Source organism: Clavelina lepadiformis, chromosome 3 (genome assembly GCF_947623445.1).
Source record: "Clavelina lepadiformis chromosome 3, kaClaLepa1.1, whole genome shotgun sequence".
NCBI classification, from domain to species: Eukaryota; Metazoa; Chordata; class Ascidiacea; order Aplousobranchia; family Clavelinidae; genus Clavelina; species Clavelina lepadiformis.
Window position 1 is genome coordinate 16,758,276 of NC_135242.1, and position 16,197 is coordinate 16,774,472.

A 16,197-nucleotide genomic window follows, 5' to 3' on the forward strand; every position below is an offset into this window, starting at 1 on the left:
TGATATTCTTAGGCCGTAGCTACATTGAGGGAATGGCAATAAACATTTTTAAGTACTAAGCTGCATTTAACAGCTTTCCTAATCGGGGATTAATTAACATAAGGCCTATCATTACTTACAGGTTTAAGTTATTTAGTTCTAATGTGTTAACCCTTTTGATAAAGTTTTTATTGGTTGTTATTTTGCTGGCCGATCTGCCAGTTGAAGAGTGCGTACCGGGGACAATAGCACGCAAACAAATCCCGAAATATATTCGTATCAGTAACAAGCAGAGGTGACACTTCAAATGTTTAGACGACATCTTCTGTCGACAATTTATTTTTACGATTAGCCCGCACTTTTAAAAATTTCTTTAAAAAGTGATTGAAAACAGTAAGTAGTCTGGTAAACGATCTTTTGTTTAAAAAATGTTGTTCCTACTTTGCAAAAGCTAGGCTTTATCATTATTTCTTACGAAAGTCGATAAATTTACAAGAAATGTTGTATTCGTGTCCGCCAGTGTTAGTATTCGTGTTCACTCAAATCTTTTATTCAGAAACATTCGGCAAATGTATTCGATTTTGGGTTAGAATTGGTGATATTATAACTTATTAGTTCGTTGCATCACAACTCTGTACATTGTAAACTGCTACTTCCATACTGTAGGTTACTATTAACAGTACAGTATAGCAGACCAGTGCAGAGGGTCAGGCGGGCCAGTTGGCCCGGGCCTACGACTTTTAATGGGGCCTATTTATTTTCAAATTAGGCCTACATTCATTTGCGAAGCCTCATTCATATAGGAAGCATGTAGCAATAACACAAAAGTTGAGATGTATTGTACAAGAAATACAGATTTTTGTGTCTTTATCGATTATATTCCAACAGCGCCATGGGCGAGCAAGGTGGGTGGGCGAGATGGGGTCCCTATATCCGTTATCGTGTTCCGGTTTAGCCGACATACGAACTCTCATCGCAGTGTATAAAGAACATAAATTGTAACATTTGAGTGGGGCAAGTTTGGCTACATGATGTGTATGATTTTACATTTTTGTGAAGTCAATAGCTTACAAATTATTACGTTTATTTAATCGAGTTTTTATTTACACCAAGTTATTAATGTCAAATGTTAAAAACGTTCTTAAAATCAAGTTTTTGAAACATTTACGATAAACTGAAATTTATGAAACATATAACCAAAGAAGCTTGGTGTTCAATGAAGATGACCTTTCGACTTATAGGCTAATTTTAATTTACACCCGAATAGACACGTTGTGAAAATCTGCAGCCTATAGCGAGTGAGTTTGCAGCGGTGGCAACCGGCCGTTTATGAATCATGTACAATGTTTAGGATTGACGACCTTACTTAATTTTTGCAGGGGCCCAAATTTACTTTCTGACCCAGGCACACAATACGCTCTACACAGCCCTGCCGCATAGTGTACTCTTTACACGTGTAATGAGTAGGCTCCACTGCCCAACAGAACAGTACTGAATATTAACAGATGCAGACAGTGCGGTGATAAGTCTATTATGACCTTATAAAGGATTTTAGAGGTGTCTACAATATTGTAGTATAACTATTACAATTGTAATAATTTACTATACAGTAATTATAGTAGGCAAAGCAATGACATGCATGTGTGCGAAAATTAGCGCAGCACTTGGTTAAAAGCGATTTCTAAGGGCGAAGGTTGTACTTGCAGCTGTAGCAAGGAGTATGTAATCAGAGACACAGTGACATTGGTAATAATAGAAAGGCTTGACAGTATTGGCTTACATTTTCTAGTTACCGGTATGTAGGCCTACTGCAATAGCCTCTAACCTAATAAAACAGCTGGGTACGAAGGAACAGCTCTTTGGGTTGGAATTAAGGTTTAATTAAGTACCACTAATACATTAATAACATTGTTAGTTAGTTATGAATTTTAAACTGAGTGGAACACTGTAAATCATTACAGTTTTTGAGCCCTTCTAACCTTTTTCAAAGATACAAAATTATTTCGTACTCAACAGGTACAGTAGACAAAATCTTGGACATGTCACTAACCAGTAAGCTTTTACTGTAAAATATTGTAGTAACTTGTTTATTGCGAAAGAAACGTAGCCTATCGTGCCGGTAATAATAATTGAACTAGGCCAAGAAGTAGGCAACTGGTACTGGCACTATAAAACATCACATGGTTTCTTGGCAAGCCAGCTGATGGCTTACCAGTAAATGTTACATGTAATTGCAAACCAAATTGGTGATTGTAGTACGCGTTCCCAGCTTATTCTTGCGATTTTGTTGAAACATATATTAGCCTTTTGCTGTAAGTGACTTGGTCAACTAGCGATGTATTTCATTCCTGTGATTTCTACAACGATTATACTTGCCTGGGAATTATCTTCTGCCTTTCTGTTTGACGAACACGGGCCAAAGGGTCCAAATGCTACGTTTTTGGACTACTTTTTACATGAAACATTGGTATTGAATTGCCTGTACCACAGCAAGGTTGAGTCAAGTTCAAGTTTAATTCACTGGAACTTCTATGGGTAAGTTTGAATAAAACAGAAAAACCTCTTACCTCACTGTTTTACCGTAAACTTTGGGTACAGTTTCCGTAAATGTCATTTGTGCATTTTCATTCTAGATCAATGGTTCTCAACCTTTTTGTCTGGGTTAGTTCCTTTTGCTGCTATGGAAGCAATTGCAAACCCCTACGGAATTTAAAGTAAACTTTGGTGGCAAAAATTACTTCCAGATCCATGAACTGCTTGTTACATGGAATTTAAATTAATATACACGGCGCAAGAAACGTGTTATAGAACCTGCTGTGAAACGAAACTTAGATACAAAGGTTCCGTGCACCGTTAGGAAATACTTTTTGAAGCCTTGGTTGAGAACCACTCTGCTAGCTAAACGTTTAGAATTTAGATATCAATCATTTTGTCTGCCTGGTGGATACAAATAAACAGCTCGGTGATGTAGCTGTAGTATGCCTACGCTGGCTCGCAATTACTCAAACGTTAGAATGTTAGATACTTGGCCGCGCTATACGCTATTGCTGTAATGCCATCAGGGCGTCAGCTCGGGCAAGCCTCGGCTTTAATTGCTCCTGTTTGTTTATTTTGATGACCAGTTTCAGAATTCCGTCTAGACCACTAAACCTGTAATTGGAAAATGCACAAACTCTAGTTTCGTAAGGAACCATCACTGAGTGTAGACTGTAAGTATAAGCTTAGTGCAAAAACTTCAATCAGAAACTTATTATTTATGAAATATTTTTCAGATACACTTTATCTAAACGAACGTTTTATCCAAACAATTTAACCTACATAAGAGTAGAAGTAAGAAACACTTCTTTGTCAAGTCAACTACTAATTGAGAATTTAGAGATCGGTGATTCGGGTAAGTTACAGGTAGACACCAAAATACGATGTACGGCAGTACTTGCTATAATTATAGCTTAACCCAAGATTTATGATTTGTCATTCTGAAAAGGTAGGTATGATTGCGTAACCGACAAAATAGAGGAGTCGTGGAAGGTAAATGTGCACGATCCGACAAAGATGGAATACGTGTTTTCTGCACGAGGGCAAACTCCATGGGAAAATACTGTAAGCTTTTCTAAAGCATCAGTGCCTTTTAAACACCTATATAGCCAACTATTCATGTCACAGCCGTAAAACTTGCGAACACTTCCGGTATCAGAGAAACTAAACATTGAGCATTTTAAAGGCACTGTAAAAGTAAAACCAAATAGATCCTACTGCAAATAAATTTGATTATATGAAAACGATACTAATTATATTAAGGCTTAATTTTGGTTAACAATTTTCTAGACTGTAAGTCGGTTTACAATTGCTTTGCAATGGACGCCATGGATAGCCTGCGACGGTTGTGGCGGAAAAGGAGAAAGAAGACGGTAAACTAATAAGTTATCGCATGTCTTTCCAATTTTTACGTTAAATCTATCATTTCATTCAAATGGTCAATTGCTATTGTGTGAACAAGCGGAAAAATCATTAGTGACAGCATTTCGGCAGTTTTGGATTTTGCTACGTTACGTTGCCCTCCGGTAAAGCCCATTGCAATTCTCAAGATGTGCCACATATTTTGCGACCGGTAGCCAAGAGTCGACGAGAGGAAATATTAGTCGATGTTTGTTACGATCAGTGTGTTGAGCATGGTGGTTAGTAGGCTATGTAGTATAGATGTTAATATATGAGAGGAACCAGTTAAACTGTTTAATAATGCTATATATATGATAGATAGGGATGTGCCGTGTCGATCATGAATCCAGATATTTTGCTCGAATATGAACCATTTTTGATATCTCCTACAAATCCAAATCTTGCAGGCGGGTTGCGGTCGATTCGTATATTTTATAAGAAGTAAGTAGGCCTAAACCAGAACACAACATTGAAGTTTCAAGTTGCTAGCTATATAGACTGCAACGACTTCGAAGTTTTTTGTAGTTTATATAGCCTAACTTACGCAAAAAAAGTTAAATTCTATCATTTATCAATCAGGTTACAACTTTAACAATGACTTCCTTGCTCGGCAAGTAAGCTACTTAGATCGTAATGGGCAAAGTAAACAGATTTAGATTCGCACGAATTGTATTCGTATTCTCACAAATCTTAGTATTTTTCGATTTGGCACTTCCCTATAGGCCTACTGAAATGTATAGTTGACAAAGTGATCATTCGATCTAATATTTGCATTGTGCTTTGTGGAGGTGTACACCTTGTTCAAAGTCATCGAGTGAACATCGTCAATGGAGCAGACTTGAGACTTACCTGCCGTAAAAATGCAAGTGTCAGGGCTTCAACACGATGGGAACGCGATATTCAAACTCTAAGGCGGAGTGATGTCTGCTTTGGTTATGCTGCCTCCAGATCTGTGTATTTGAATAAAAACAACCAACTTCTTTTGCACAAAATATCACTTCCCCATGGTGGTACTATCAGGTTAGAGTTGGGTTAGCGAAAAATATTTCCAAACCGATTTAAACAGGATAAGCATTGCTCTTTTACATAGAATTTCTTGTGTGGAAGATAGATCTCAACGAGTTGCTTTTGACCTAGTGGTTGAGCCGCTCTCTACAAGCGATGTTACCAGTTTTTTGGACCATTTATATTGGATTGCAATATCCAGCTGTTTGCAAATAACAGTCTTCCTTATCTTTCTTACCGTCTATAGTTCGATGCGAACCTTCGTCAAAAATGTAGGAAAAAATTTGAAATAAAAGAAAAACATCTCCTGTGATAATTTCTGCGCTAAATTTCCGTCTGTGTTCACTTGTGCAGTAATAGGAATATCAAATAAGTTAATTATTGTTTCTTTTTTTGACTGTTGTTTTGTTTATGAAATTAAAATTAACTTTAAATAATAGAAGCTTTCCTTTGTCAGTTCATACCAAGTTTACAAGAATTTTGTAGGTTAGTTAAGATACTATGACAAAGAAATAATTCGCTTGTGCACTACTCGTGTGAAGTATTACACAACGAACTTATCTGTCATAAAGACCGCGAATGCTGGCGGTTATTGTTAGAATATGAGCGAGGACGATTGATGGTTGATAACTTGTTTTACTTCTGCTTCGATGGATGAGTTCTCATTTCTCAAATTTGCGTGACTATGCTGTTAGTTGCTTGATTCTGTCTATACAAATTACTAAATTATAAAGTTCCCATTTTATTTATTATAACACAAAGGCTTTTGCCTTCGGGCAAATCTTGCTGAATGTTACATAGCGCTATAGTAACCAGTGAAATCGATCACGTAAAAAGGAAAGATGGTAAACATTACATCAGTATTTATATGTAACACACCAGTTCAAGCGAGGAAATTATCTGACGTCATTAAGGAAAACTCAAGTCTGGTAAACAACAGAATTACAAAATCCCAAATTAAATTCCAAACATGTCGAAAACAACTCGTGACTCGTGACGTAATCGTCACAATACCTTGCTGTAAGATTTGGATCAAGATCAACTGTAGTTGATAAACTTGACCGGAATTTCAGTGCTTCGAATGTCGTGGTGTCAAATGCGTAACGAATTTGTAAATTGGGATAGCCTAAATACCAAACCTGAAGAAGCCGAAGTATTTATATAAGTATTTAGATATTTAAGATGCTGAGGCTGTTTAAGTACAGTACTTTGTATCTTATAAGTTACTATTTTTCAATCTTTCGAAGCTATCCAGAAATATTTCTCCAACTTCATTTGCAACCATTGTTGGCCTATTCATAGCTCTAAGTTATATAAATTAACGTTTATAACTTTTGCTTGAACTTTTATTAAGTTTATTCATTAATTTTTGTTAGCCTGCTATCGTTTACAGATAGTAGGATAACCTTATATAGTATGTGCTTAGGCTCAAAGGTGGGCAGTCGGTACTTTGAAAGTACCGTCGGTAACTGTTCCGTTACTTGGCAAAAAATGTACCGAAGGTTCCGGTATTCGATACCATTTCAAAAAAATTGTGCGGTACTTTGCCGGTACTCGGTACCGGTACTTTTTGTACAGCGTTTTCTGTTGCAAGTGCAATTTTTGCCGATATTATGACCGTGCTAAAGGCTACTTTAGGTTAAAAAATATGTGAACTCACTCTTTGCGATTTTATTAGACATTTGTTGACATATTTCGGTAAAAAAGTAATTCGGTACAAGGATTCAGCTCTTTTTTTATAAAATTTTTTTTTGATTACAAGTGATCTTAACTATTCAACTACAATGAATGAAAAAGAATCCTGTGCTTGGAGTATTTTTGTGAAAGTTGTCAAAATTTTTTTTTGGCAAATAGGAAAGCTTCCGACTATAAAGAGATTAGGCCTATCACTAATTTTCTTAGCAGTTGTGTTAACATGAGCATAAAGCTTTATTTTCTATACAGCCACCTAGACTGCCTCCCCGAAAACCTCGTTGATCTGAATGATGAGCAAGGGGAGCAGGTTTATCAGGGTGTCAGTGAAATGGAAAGCAGGTATCAAAGGAGGTGAAATGCTGTCATTCTAACTGATTACTATTGGTCAATTAAATGTGACGATGCTTTTGCCACTCATTCTCGGAGATTAGTAAAATGTCGATTCATGGTTGATCTTCTACCAACAACACCTTCTATGCTTTAATAAACTTATCTTGTCAATATAGTAGGTGTATAGCGCAATGAAGACATTATGCTATATATATGTGTTGTTGAGCTGTTCCTGACGCCTGCTGCTGACTTGAAATTATTTTGTTGGAAAATAACATGTTCTGAAGCAGAGTCATAGTTATAGTATAGTCATAGTCATCATAGTTGATGCAAAGAGAAGTCTCAGAAAAGAGCGACTGTGTGCCTCTTTGTTTTAAATATTACTGACTCGAAAATGCGTACAGGCAATAAGGAGAGAAAACACAATAATTCTTTGGGCGAATAAAGGTGGTGTCCTGCCGCTATCTAGTCTAATCTAATAAAGCTACAGAACTGACAAGGAAATTTTTTACAATGCTTCCAAAGATTGGGTCATGCCCGAAAATTTTCCGAACGGACAAAACGACATCACATCCATCTCCGGACAAATCAATCCGGGACAACTCAACCTTGGACATCTTAATCCCAAACAATTTAACTACAGACATCTTAATCCTGGTCAACTCAACCATAGATCAATAAAGAAGTCTTTTTTGATTGATTTAGGTTAAGTTAACTGAGGTGGAGTTGAGTTTATGACGAGATTGAGTCGACTGAGATTATTCATGTGTACGATGTCTATGCTTTTAAGTCGTCTTTCGCAACGAAATCTTAAATCTGTAATTCAGTTGTTTAATAAATTCATAAAAAAGATTCAATGACTTGCATCAAGTTAGTTGCCGTAGAGTCAAGTCAAGTGAAATCATTTAAAAAAGTGACTCGACTCATTACAACACTGGTCGTGGCGCATTATGATTTTCTTGTATGTATTTTATCACGCTTGCTGCCGAACGTGACACAATCAACGTAAAATTTGCTAAATGTTTTTGAGAGAATTAACGATTTTTAACCAGTTTATTTTGTTGGTATACATTTTTGTACCGTAAACTAATGAAGTGCGAACTTAAAATGAAAATCTCTAAAAATTGCACACAACGCGACCCACTTGCACATAAACAACTGAAACTTAAATTTTTGTTTGAAAATTTTTGTTTTTACGCCCACCACAATGGACAATATTAATGGCGACGTCATCATACGCATTGTTGCTAAGTTGTTCCAGTTTATGGCTTGCAAAATATGGCATTAAGCCTAGTTAAAATTCTACCTTTAGTAAAAATTTTTATTGTTCGTCAGAGAAAACGTTATGGCTAAACTCGGAGCATCCTATCATTCCATCACTTTCACGTGGCCTAACTATAGAAAAACCTGGATAATTAATCCGATTCGAATGAATGGCAAGGGGCATATTTTTCCATTGGTAATCGCATAGCTTAATTAAATATTAACTTTGTAAACCATTACAAAATGAAAATGTAACACTACATAAACTTGAGTTTTAGCCAAGCTAAATTAAGCCCAACAAGTTTGAAAGCCATCGCCAAACTAAAACAGTTTCGTTTGTTTTAACCATACGTACTGTTCAAAAATTCGTACTGGAATTCATATGTTACGTTCCTATGACCAAAGCCCCGCAGAGATATAATACATTTCATGGATGTGGGTGACTGCGTATTGCCATGGAAACGTAAATATACAAAAGTCACCACTGCTGTACAGCGACATACAGTAACTAGCTACCCAAAAAGCAGGCTAAGCTAGCTCCGTATTTCTAGGAACAGATGCCTGCTAGTAGCTTCGCATTTGTTAGTTTGTAATGTTAGATGTAAATCATTTTACCTTATACTGTACGGTAATCAAGTTAAATAAAACAGAAATGTGTAAAAATGAAACGTATTTATCGCCAAAGTTTTGATAGCTTAGCCCATTAGCCACTGCAAGTTATTTTCATCAGGGTAACTTTAAATACATGCAAAGATACACGGTATAAAGGTGTGTTTAATTGCTGTATTACAAAATTAATTGCTAGGAGGCGGACAATCAGTTTTTTCCTTTTGATAAGTTACTATAAATTTTCTTTAACCGTACAATTAAACCTGAATTGGAGAGTTTGCTGTTATGGGTGAGAAATCCCTCACGCAATCAAGATGAAACAATAGCTATTATACGCGCGATTAATTTTTATTCTTTGGTGGCAAACTTTCCAACCTGTGGCCAGGGCAGAGAAAGGGTAATTGTAGAACATACGTGTCAAACTCCCGGCCCGCTTTATAATGAAACTTGGCCCGCAATGCTATTTTGTACATTGAACTATTTCCGCCTGTATTGTACAGTAAAACTTACTTTTTTCAAGCAAGAAACAAGATTATAACAAATCGCACAAAACAGCAGCACAGCAGTTGCCCCATCATACGATAAAATAAATCGATTTAATCTAACGCTTGTAATGTGGGCTGCTTTTTTCTTTATTGTTTGTTAAATCTTTAATGCTTTTGCAAGGAGATGAATGAAACATAATGATGTAAAAGAAGAATAATCAAATATAACCCACTCAAAAATCGTCAACAACATCAAAAATTTGGTGTTGTTTCGCTGCCTGTTCCTGTTCATGTACTCGTGTCACGAAACGTTCAATCAAGTTTTACCCTTATACGGCCCGAGGCGTTAAATAAGTTTTGAGTTTTGGCCCCAGGTGCGATTGAGTTTGACACCCCTGTTGTAGAACATAGACTATTCTTTCCCATGCAAAAGATCCGGGGTCGATTGACATAAAACAAGGTGCGTTTTATTTAACTTTTATGTCATGACTGCAAAACAACAGGTATTGACAAAAAACATCTAACAAAATTTATGTGGGTAAATATACTAGAGTTTTTCAGCTCTTGATCAGTGTGATCAACAAAGTCCTTAGGAACCAGTGATTTGCCAGACAGTAATTTTGTATTGTTCTTCCCAGATAACGGTGGAATTCTTAGTTGTTGTGTTGTAAAATGGCAGATGCGTCTGTAGAAATGTCTGCACAAAAACTTGGTTCAACATCAGATCATTATAAAACTGATGATGACTTACCTGGACGGTTCGAACATCCTGAATGGATAAAAGGCTACGAGTAATCACAGCTTTGCATTATCATACATTATGTCCACCTAGTGTTGATCATAACTGACAATAATTACAATTACACTTACGTAGCAGATCAAATGTTATAAATGCCAAGCTGGTAAGGTAAATAACATTATTATGTGAATTTCTTCTTGGGTATATTTTATCCAAACAAAAAATCACTAACTAGCTAAAATATAACTTTTCTGCACTAGAATTGGTAAATGTGGGAATTTAGGATGTATGTTATATTTTCTGACACATTTGTAAGCCATGCCCTTTGTTCATTCACTACATTGTTGTTTTTGCTTTACAGTTTTCACTTTTTCCCCGAAGCGTTTCACTGATGATAAAATTTATACTCGCTTTGGGGCCTTTACCATTGATTAAGTACATTTTATATCAGTCTAATTTTGGCGTTGAGTTAGGAGGTTGGTAGGATTGTAGCACAACATTTTTATAAACTGTTTTAAACCAAAAAAACAATGGTTTTATATGAATGTTTTCCTTGGGAATGCTTTATTGATGAACAAAATTCGAAATTATAGGAGGAATTATAGCTAGAGTGATTGGGCTTTAAAACAGTGCATGAAACCTGGAAAAAGAATCGATTTTGTTACATGCTACTGCTTCCATAAAAAAGTACACTGTAGTAGCAAAAATTATGTAATCACTTATGGCTTTGTGGTACCTAAATCATGTAATTAAATTTCTCGTTGCATGCAACGCCAGGTCCACCATCGTAGTGTGCTAACAGCAGTCATTGTTGTTGAATTTTATTTTACTGTTCAACGGGATGCATGATAACCTCTTAACTTACAATTTGTGACTAACTCCTGGTAATTTTCTAATGGAAGCTCAATAACTCAAACCTGAAAGACTCCATTAGTTGTCCAAAGTTAGTAAGGTATTTTGTTGGAACATCCGAACATGTCCAGTTACTTTGCGTTAACTGAAACATACATTTAAGGAAAGTTGAAGTAACAAGCTTTTGCTGTGTCATATCTGATGTCTCAGAAACCTCCTGCAAATGGAGTTGAGTCATGAAATTTGTACTTGAAAACACCTAATTTTTACCAATACAGAATTCTGGATACAAAATGTTATGCATTATCATGCATTTTCTTGTCCCAAATTCTGTAATAGTTTTGTGAAGAAACATGTTCTCATGTAAAGGGTAAAAGGTATGAACATATGTTTCTTTTTGCAGCACAACTGATCCTCATCCCATCTACAGAACATCAAATATGATCTACGGCTCAAGAGCTCCATCTGTTCACACAGTTCCAACTACCTTTCAACCACGCTCACAAAAGTTTTCCACACATCTGGGGGACTGCGGAATGTATAAGAATAACTCTCTTAACACTTACACAGAAAAAAGTATAGTAACTGGTCCAGATAATGCTGGTCTTACAAAACTGGATAGGTTGAATTTTCACAAAAGTTTTTCTTCAAATCCTAATGTTTAACTTTTAAAACCAATTTTATGTGACACGGTGATCACTGTCCTCAGCTAGATATCATCCAATATTTGAAATATGGGACATATACCATACTTCTTTTCTATATAAAAACTTTAAAATTAGGATTTTCTGCTATCCCTGGAGATAGATTGACCATGTTAGTGTAACTAATCTTACACAAATCTTTCATCAACTTTCTGAGTTTTATATTGTGCAAAACCTATGTATAAAGTCGTAAATAATAATATACTGCAAAATTTAAAATCTTTTCAAATGTATTTATTCTTCATTACATTTCTGTTTTCAAAAGTTAAATTAATTTGTCAGGTGAAGAGAAAAACTTTGCATGGTGAAAATAATTTCTTTTTTACTGAAAACATATATTTTGTTCATATCATAGATTAATGTATAACTAGTAATATTGTATCTTTGTAAAGGTACTCAGTGATACAAGGTTTTTGCGTCCTATAAACTTTTGCATGCATGTATCTACTATCTGTAATGTTGATGATGCTGTTGTATACCAAATAAATTTCTCTCCCTTTTGTGATTAAATATCTATATTTATAAAACATTGGTTTTAAACTAGAAAAGCATTTTAAAATTTTAGAGGAGTTTTTGTGTGTATACAATGAAGTGTAATGTCATCAAGACTCTTGAAATACTGCGCAATTGACGGAACTCTTGCCTTGTCGAGCATGATTATGTCATAATCATTTTTGGACTCTCATTGAAATTTTTTCTTTTTTTCTTACCAGCTAGTAGTTTCATAAATGAGTGTTTATAATCGCTTTTTCTGTGCTATTTTTGTGTAACAATAAATTGTAACTTGGACTACCTGCTGTTTTTTGTATCAATTATAATTTCTGCCCAAAATCAACAGAAAAATCCACAAAAAGGAAGCAAAGAAAGAATGTTGTGCCACTACAGTGGTCAAGGAAAGATTGTACCAAACTAGGTGTAGAGCAACTGTCATAAACTATATAGAAAAACTTATAGAAGACAACTGTTTTGAAAGAAGCTAACATTATGCAATTCTGTCATAAATGTATGGCATAGGTATAAATTGCCTGTTGGTGATCATTAAATAGATTTTGAAGATTTCGTTATGCACGAGCGGTTCATACATAGCTTAAGAGAACACCAAAGCTGGGTAACAACACTTTATAATAGAGAATAACAAAGCTGGGTCTTATTATAAAAGATAGCGCCTTTTACACACTAATTAAAACCTGAAATGGAGAGTGCCTTCTTCCCAATTGCGAATGAATGGTTTTGGCATTACACCAACCTATACTTTCAAGATCACTCGGCCATAACTGTTTTCACTTTCGTCTTCTGAATGGCGAGTAAAAAGCTTTACCATTAATATAAGCAGCCTATATGATTGGCCACAAATGTCAAAAAGTGCTAGTTTGATCACGTGTGTATATGTCATAGATTTTATCAAGTAAATTTGTAAGCATGTTGCCTTTGTATTTTTACTTAAACGTGAATAAATTTTTGGCTAGTCCGTAAAGGTCAAATTGCATACGTGTAGGCTACAGCAGTACAGATACACAACAGCGGCTGTAGTCTGTGTGCCATTGTTTCACATCCTATCACTCACAAAAGTTTCAACCACACACCTTGGCGTGTAGGTGGTTCATATATTTTCTAAGCTTTGACGCATAAACTTCGTTCTCCACTTTTTTTGGCGAATGACCAGTTCGACCGGCGATTCTTAACCAGTTGGAACTTTCAGGAAAATGCACAGTGGGAAGTAATTAACCTGTAATGAAAAGTGGTATATAGTACCTTAACCTGTAAGGTTTACCCACTTCACTACAAAGGTTACACAACAATGACAACTGTATATTCTGATTATATTGAAGCTTCATTGAACGAATACATCAAGATAGAACATTGGGACAGCTACATAATAAAGTCGACCACTTTCTAGGGTTAACTTAGTAGACTGTAACGCATTGAACAACTATGAATAACAACACACGCAATGCAGGCATGCACGACATTTTTGTCACGACTTAATACGATAAGCAGAGAGTAATCGATTACGTAACGCTTTGCTTTGCCGATTTCCGTAAACAAGTATTCTATGCGGCATTCGATTTGCAAGCAATTTTATAATATCATCACAAACCTATGTAATTTCTTTGTAAACGAAAATAATACACACGAAAAGGGCTTTGTTGTAAATGAACATATATTATAGGGTACAGCCTACCAATTTATACCAAGGTAAAGCTAGCTCGACTTTTTCGTTTGTGCCGTGGGGTCGAAAATTTTGGCATGTAACAAAATTACTTCAAACAAAGTTGGAAATGAACAAAACGGCGAAATATGCATCAGTTGGCGACAAAACATCTTAAATCAAAAATATATGGCTTATCTAGCCTGTTCATTCTTTAATTCCATACAAATAGTTCGCATAGTATCTTCAATATGCTGCTAAATTAATCGCTAATTAAATACGATTCCGCATTGACAAAACAAAAAAATTTTCCACACGCTTTTTCATCTATCGCTCTAAAATAGAAATTTAGAAAATTTGCTGGCATTATTTCCATTTTATACTCAAACCACTTAGCGAGTTAACTTTGGTTCTCACCGCTCACAAACAGTCGCTTGCATCGATAAGGACCAAACTGCGCATGAAATAAAGCGGATCGAAAAATCACTTTCTGCAAAAGATATTCAAATTATTTTTGTAGCAACTTGTTTATCAATCACTCTAAGTCTAGATTAATAAACTATTAAATTTGCTGGTATTATTTTCCAATTCCTATTCAAACTAATTGTCGTTTTGACTTTGGTCCTCACCCTTCACAAGCCTCATTTGATTAACCGTTTCATATTCATTATATTTATTTACTTATTCATTATTTATTTTATCCACATTATTTTCCATTTCATATTCAAACTAATTACCGATAAATTCAAAATACAAAGTTAACTATTTTGAAATCGCTCGAATTATACCGTTGATCTCGATGTTGCTTTTAAATCTATCTTTAAGTACGCTTTGCATGAAGCCACTCATCCGGTCGCCTGCAGTTTTCTCATCCAGTTTTCGCAGGTGACTTCTGGTTAATCCGTTGTCAAAAACCTCAAGCAAAATATCTAGACTAGATTGGAAGTCTGGAAGAGAGAGAGTCTTTGTATTTGTCCATTGTTAATGTTTAAAGCTATTGTATAATATTGGAGCGGAAACGCATTCCTTACAGACTAAAAGTGTTATTGGTGGTTAGAAAAAGAGCGAGCCCAGCTTTAAATACTGTTGCAAAGATGTAATTTTTCTTTATTTTTCTAACGTCGTTATGGTCATAGTTTGCAATACGCCTTTTTATATTAGTCCAAATAAGCTTTCATATGAGGATGCCAAAAAGTTTCTTATTATTCAGAAACGATCTTGTAAACGAAGAGATATTCATCCCATCCTTACAAGATGGATGCAACAGAAGTCTTTTCGAGTGAAAGTGTCTTCTGTTATGTTTTCAGTTGGTTCTGCTTTCAATTCCAAACAAAATGTTCGGACAGTTGTACTTCCGAAGGGGAATTTAAAGGTCTTTCGAGGGATAACTTTCGGTTTGTTCATTTGCATTCAAACGAAACTCTGTTAAATTAGCAAAATCAAAGAAAACTAACATCCCTGCACTATGTGCTTTTGGTTTTTGTACGTTTTCCAATTTTCCATTAAAGTGTCTGATAACTTGCAAGGAAAAATTAATTTTCAAGGTTTGTTTTGGTGATTTTTTAACAACAACTTTTATGCAAATGTAGCTAGTTGTCTTATTTACACTAATTTGTAATTACTTGTGGGGTTTATGGTTTGTCTTTACAAACTTTACTTAATGTTATCAGCAATGACCTCAGGACATTTCGATAGTGGTGATCCGGTATTTCATGTTTATATACAGTACAAATAGCGTGCAATGTTTATTAACATTTAAGTTATATTATAGGAGAAATCAATTATTTGAAAAATGAAATTTCTGCTCAGCGTGTGGAAGGGAAAGAACATCAGGAATTTAAAGAGATTTTGAAGAAATTTTACCGAGGCAACATAATCTCGGTAAAATGAGCCAGTTAACTTATGAAGAGTTGAAAATGGTTGTCGTGATAAATGCCCAAACAAAAACGTTATGAAACTGATTCGCTACGAAAGCCATAAGATCACTACTCCACATGAACAAGATTGGACATCGCTTGAAATATTGATAAAGAACAAAAAGATCAAGCGCCGGTCAAATTGATAAAAGGTTTGTGTTTGTTGTTTTTCGCTCTTAGCGGTGTAAGGACACGCTCAATAAAAATGCAAAAAAAAGAAAAAAATCGTGAACAGTTCGAAAATGGACTCAAGGTACGTATTTAAACAACATATTTTATATACATATAACATATACACATATTTTAAACAACAAGGAAATCAATGCATTTCTTATATGAAATCTGAAGCACATTCAAAATTAAGGAAACAAGAAAAATCGAGATATCTGTTACACATACTATTGTATGTCTTTAGTGCACATACTGGAATTATTTATTTGTCGGAATGTAATACAATTTTATATTCAATTTACAGTAAGTTAAGTTCTGTTTTGTTCGGTTTGTAGATAATATGGCAGCAATCAAATCTATGTGT

General features: G+C 35.2%; 2 protein-coding genes across 3 annotated transcripts; both read left to right on the forward strand.

Annotated features, from left to right (window-relative positions):
• The first annotated feature begins 1,509 nt into the window (after window positions 1–1,509).
• LOC143450834 (Ig-like V-type domain-containing protein FAM187A) lies at window positions 1,510–7,129 on the forward strand. Of its 2 annotated transcripts, none has more exons than XM_076951556.1 (7): window positions 1,510–2,514; window positions 3,252–3,370; window positions 3,464–3,579; window positions 3,805–3,887; window positions 4,009–4,154; window positions 4,704–4,935; window positions 6,865–7,129. In XM_076951556.1, exons 1-7 carry the CDS (start codon window positions 2,315–2,317, stop codon window positions 6,968–6,970), a joined length of 1,002 nt encoding a protein of 333 aa, XP_076807671.1. In that variant the 5' UTR covers window positions 1,510–2,314; the 3' UTR covers window positions 6,971–7,129. The 2 variants fall into 2 exon arrangements, with proteins under 2 accessions (XP_076807671.1, XP_076807670.1); XM_076951555.1 differs by lacking the exon at window positions 6,865–7,129 and adding an exon at window positions 5,006–5,351.
• A 2,821-nt stretch (window positions 7,130–9,950) lies between these two features.
• On the forward strand, window positions 9,951–12,386 carry LOC143450486 (piercer of microtubule wall 1 protein-like). The gene is made up of 2 exons (XM_076951052.1): window positions 9,951–10,093; window positions 11,297–12,386. Exons 1-2 carry the CDS (start codon window positions 9,975–9,977, stop codon window positions 11,556–11,558), a joined length of 381 nt encoding a protein of 126 aa, XP_076807167.1. The 5' UTR covers window positions 9,951–9,974; the 3' UTR covers window positions 11,559–12,386.
• The last annotated feature ends 3,811 nt before the right edge of the window (window positions 12,387–16,197 follow it).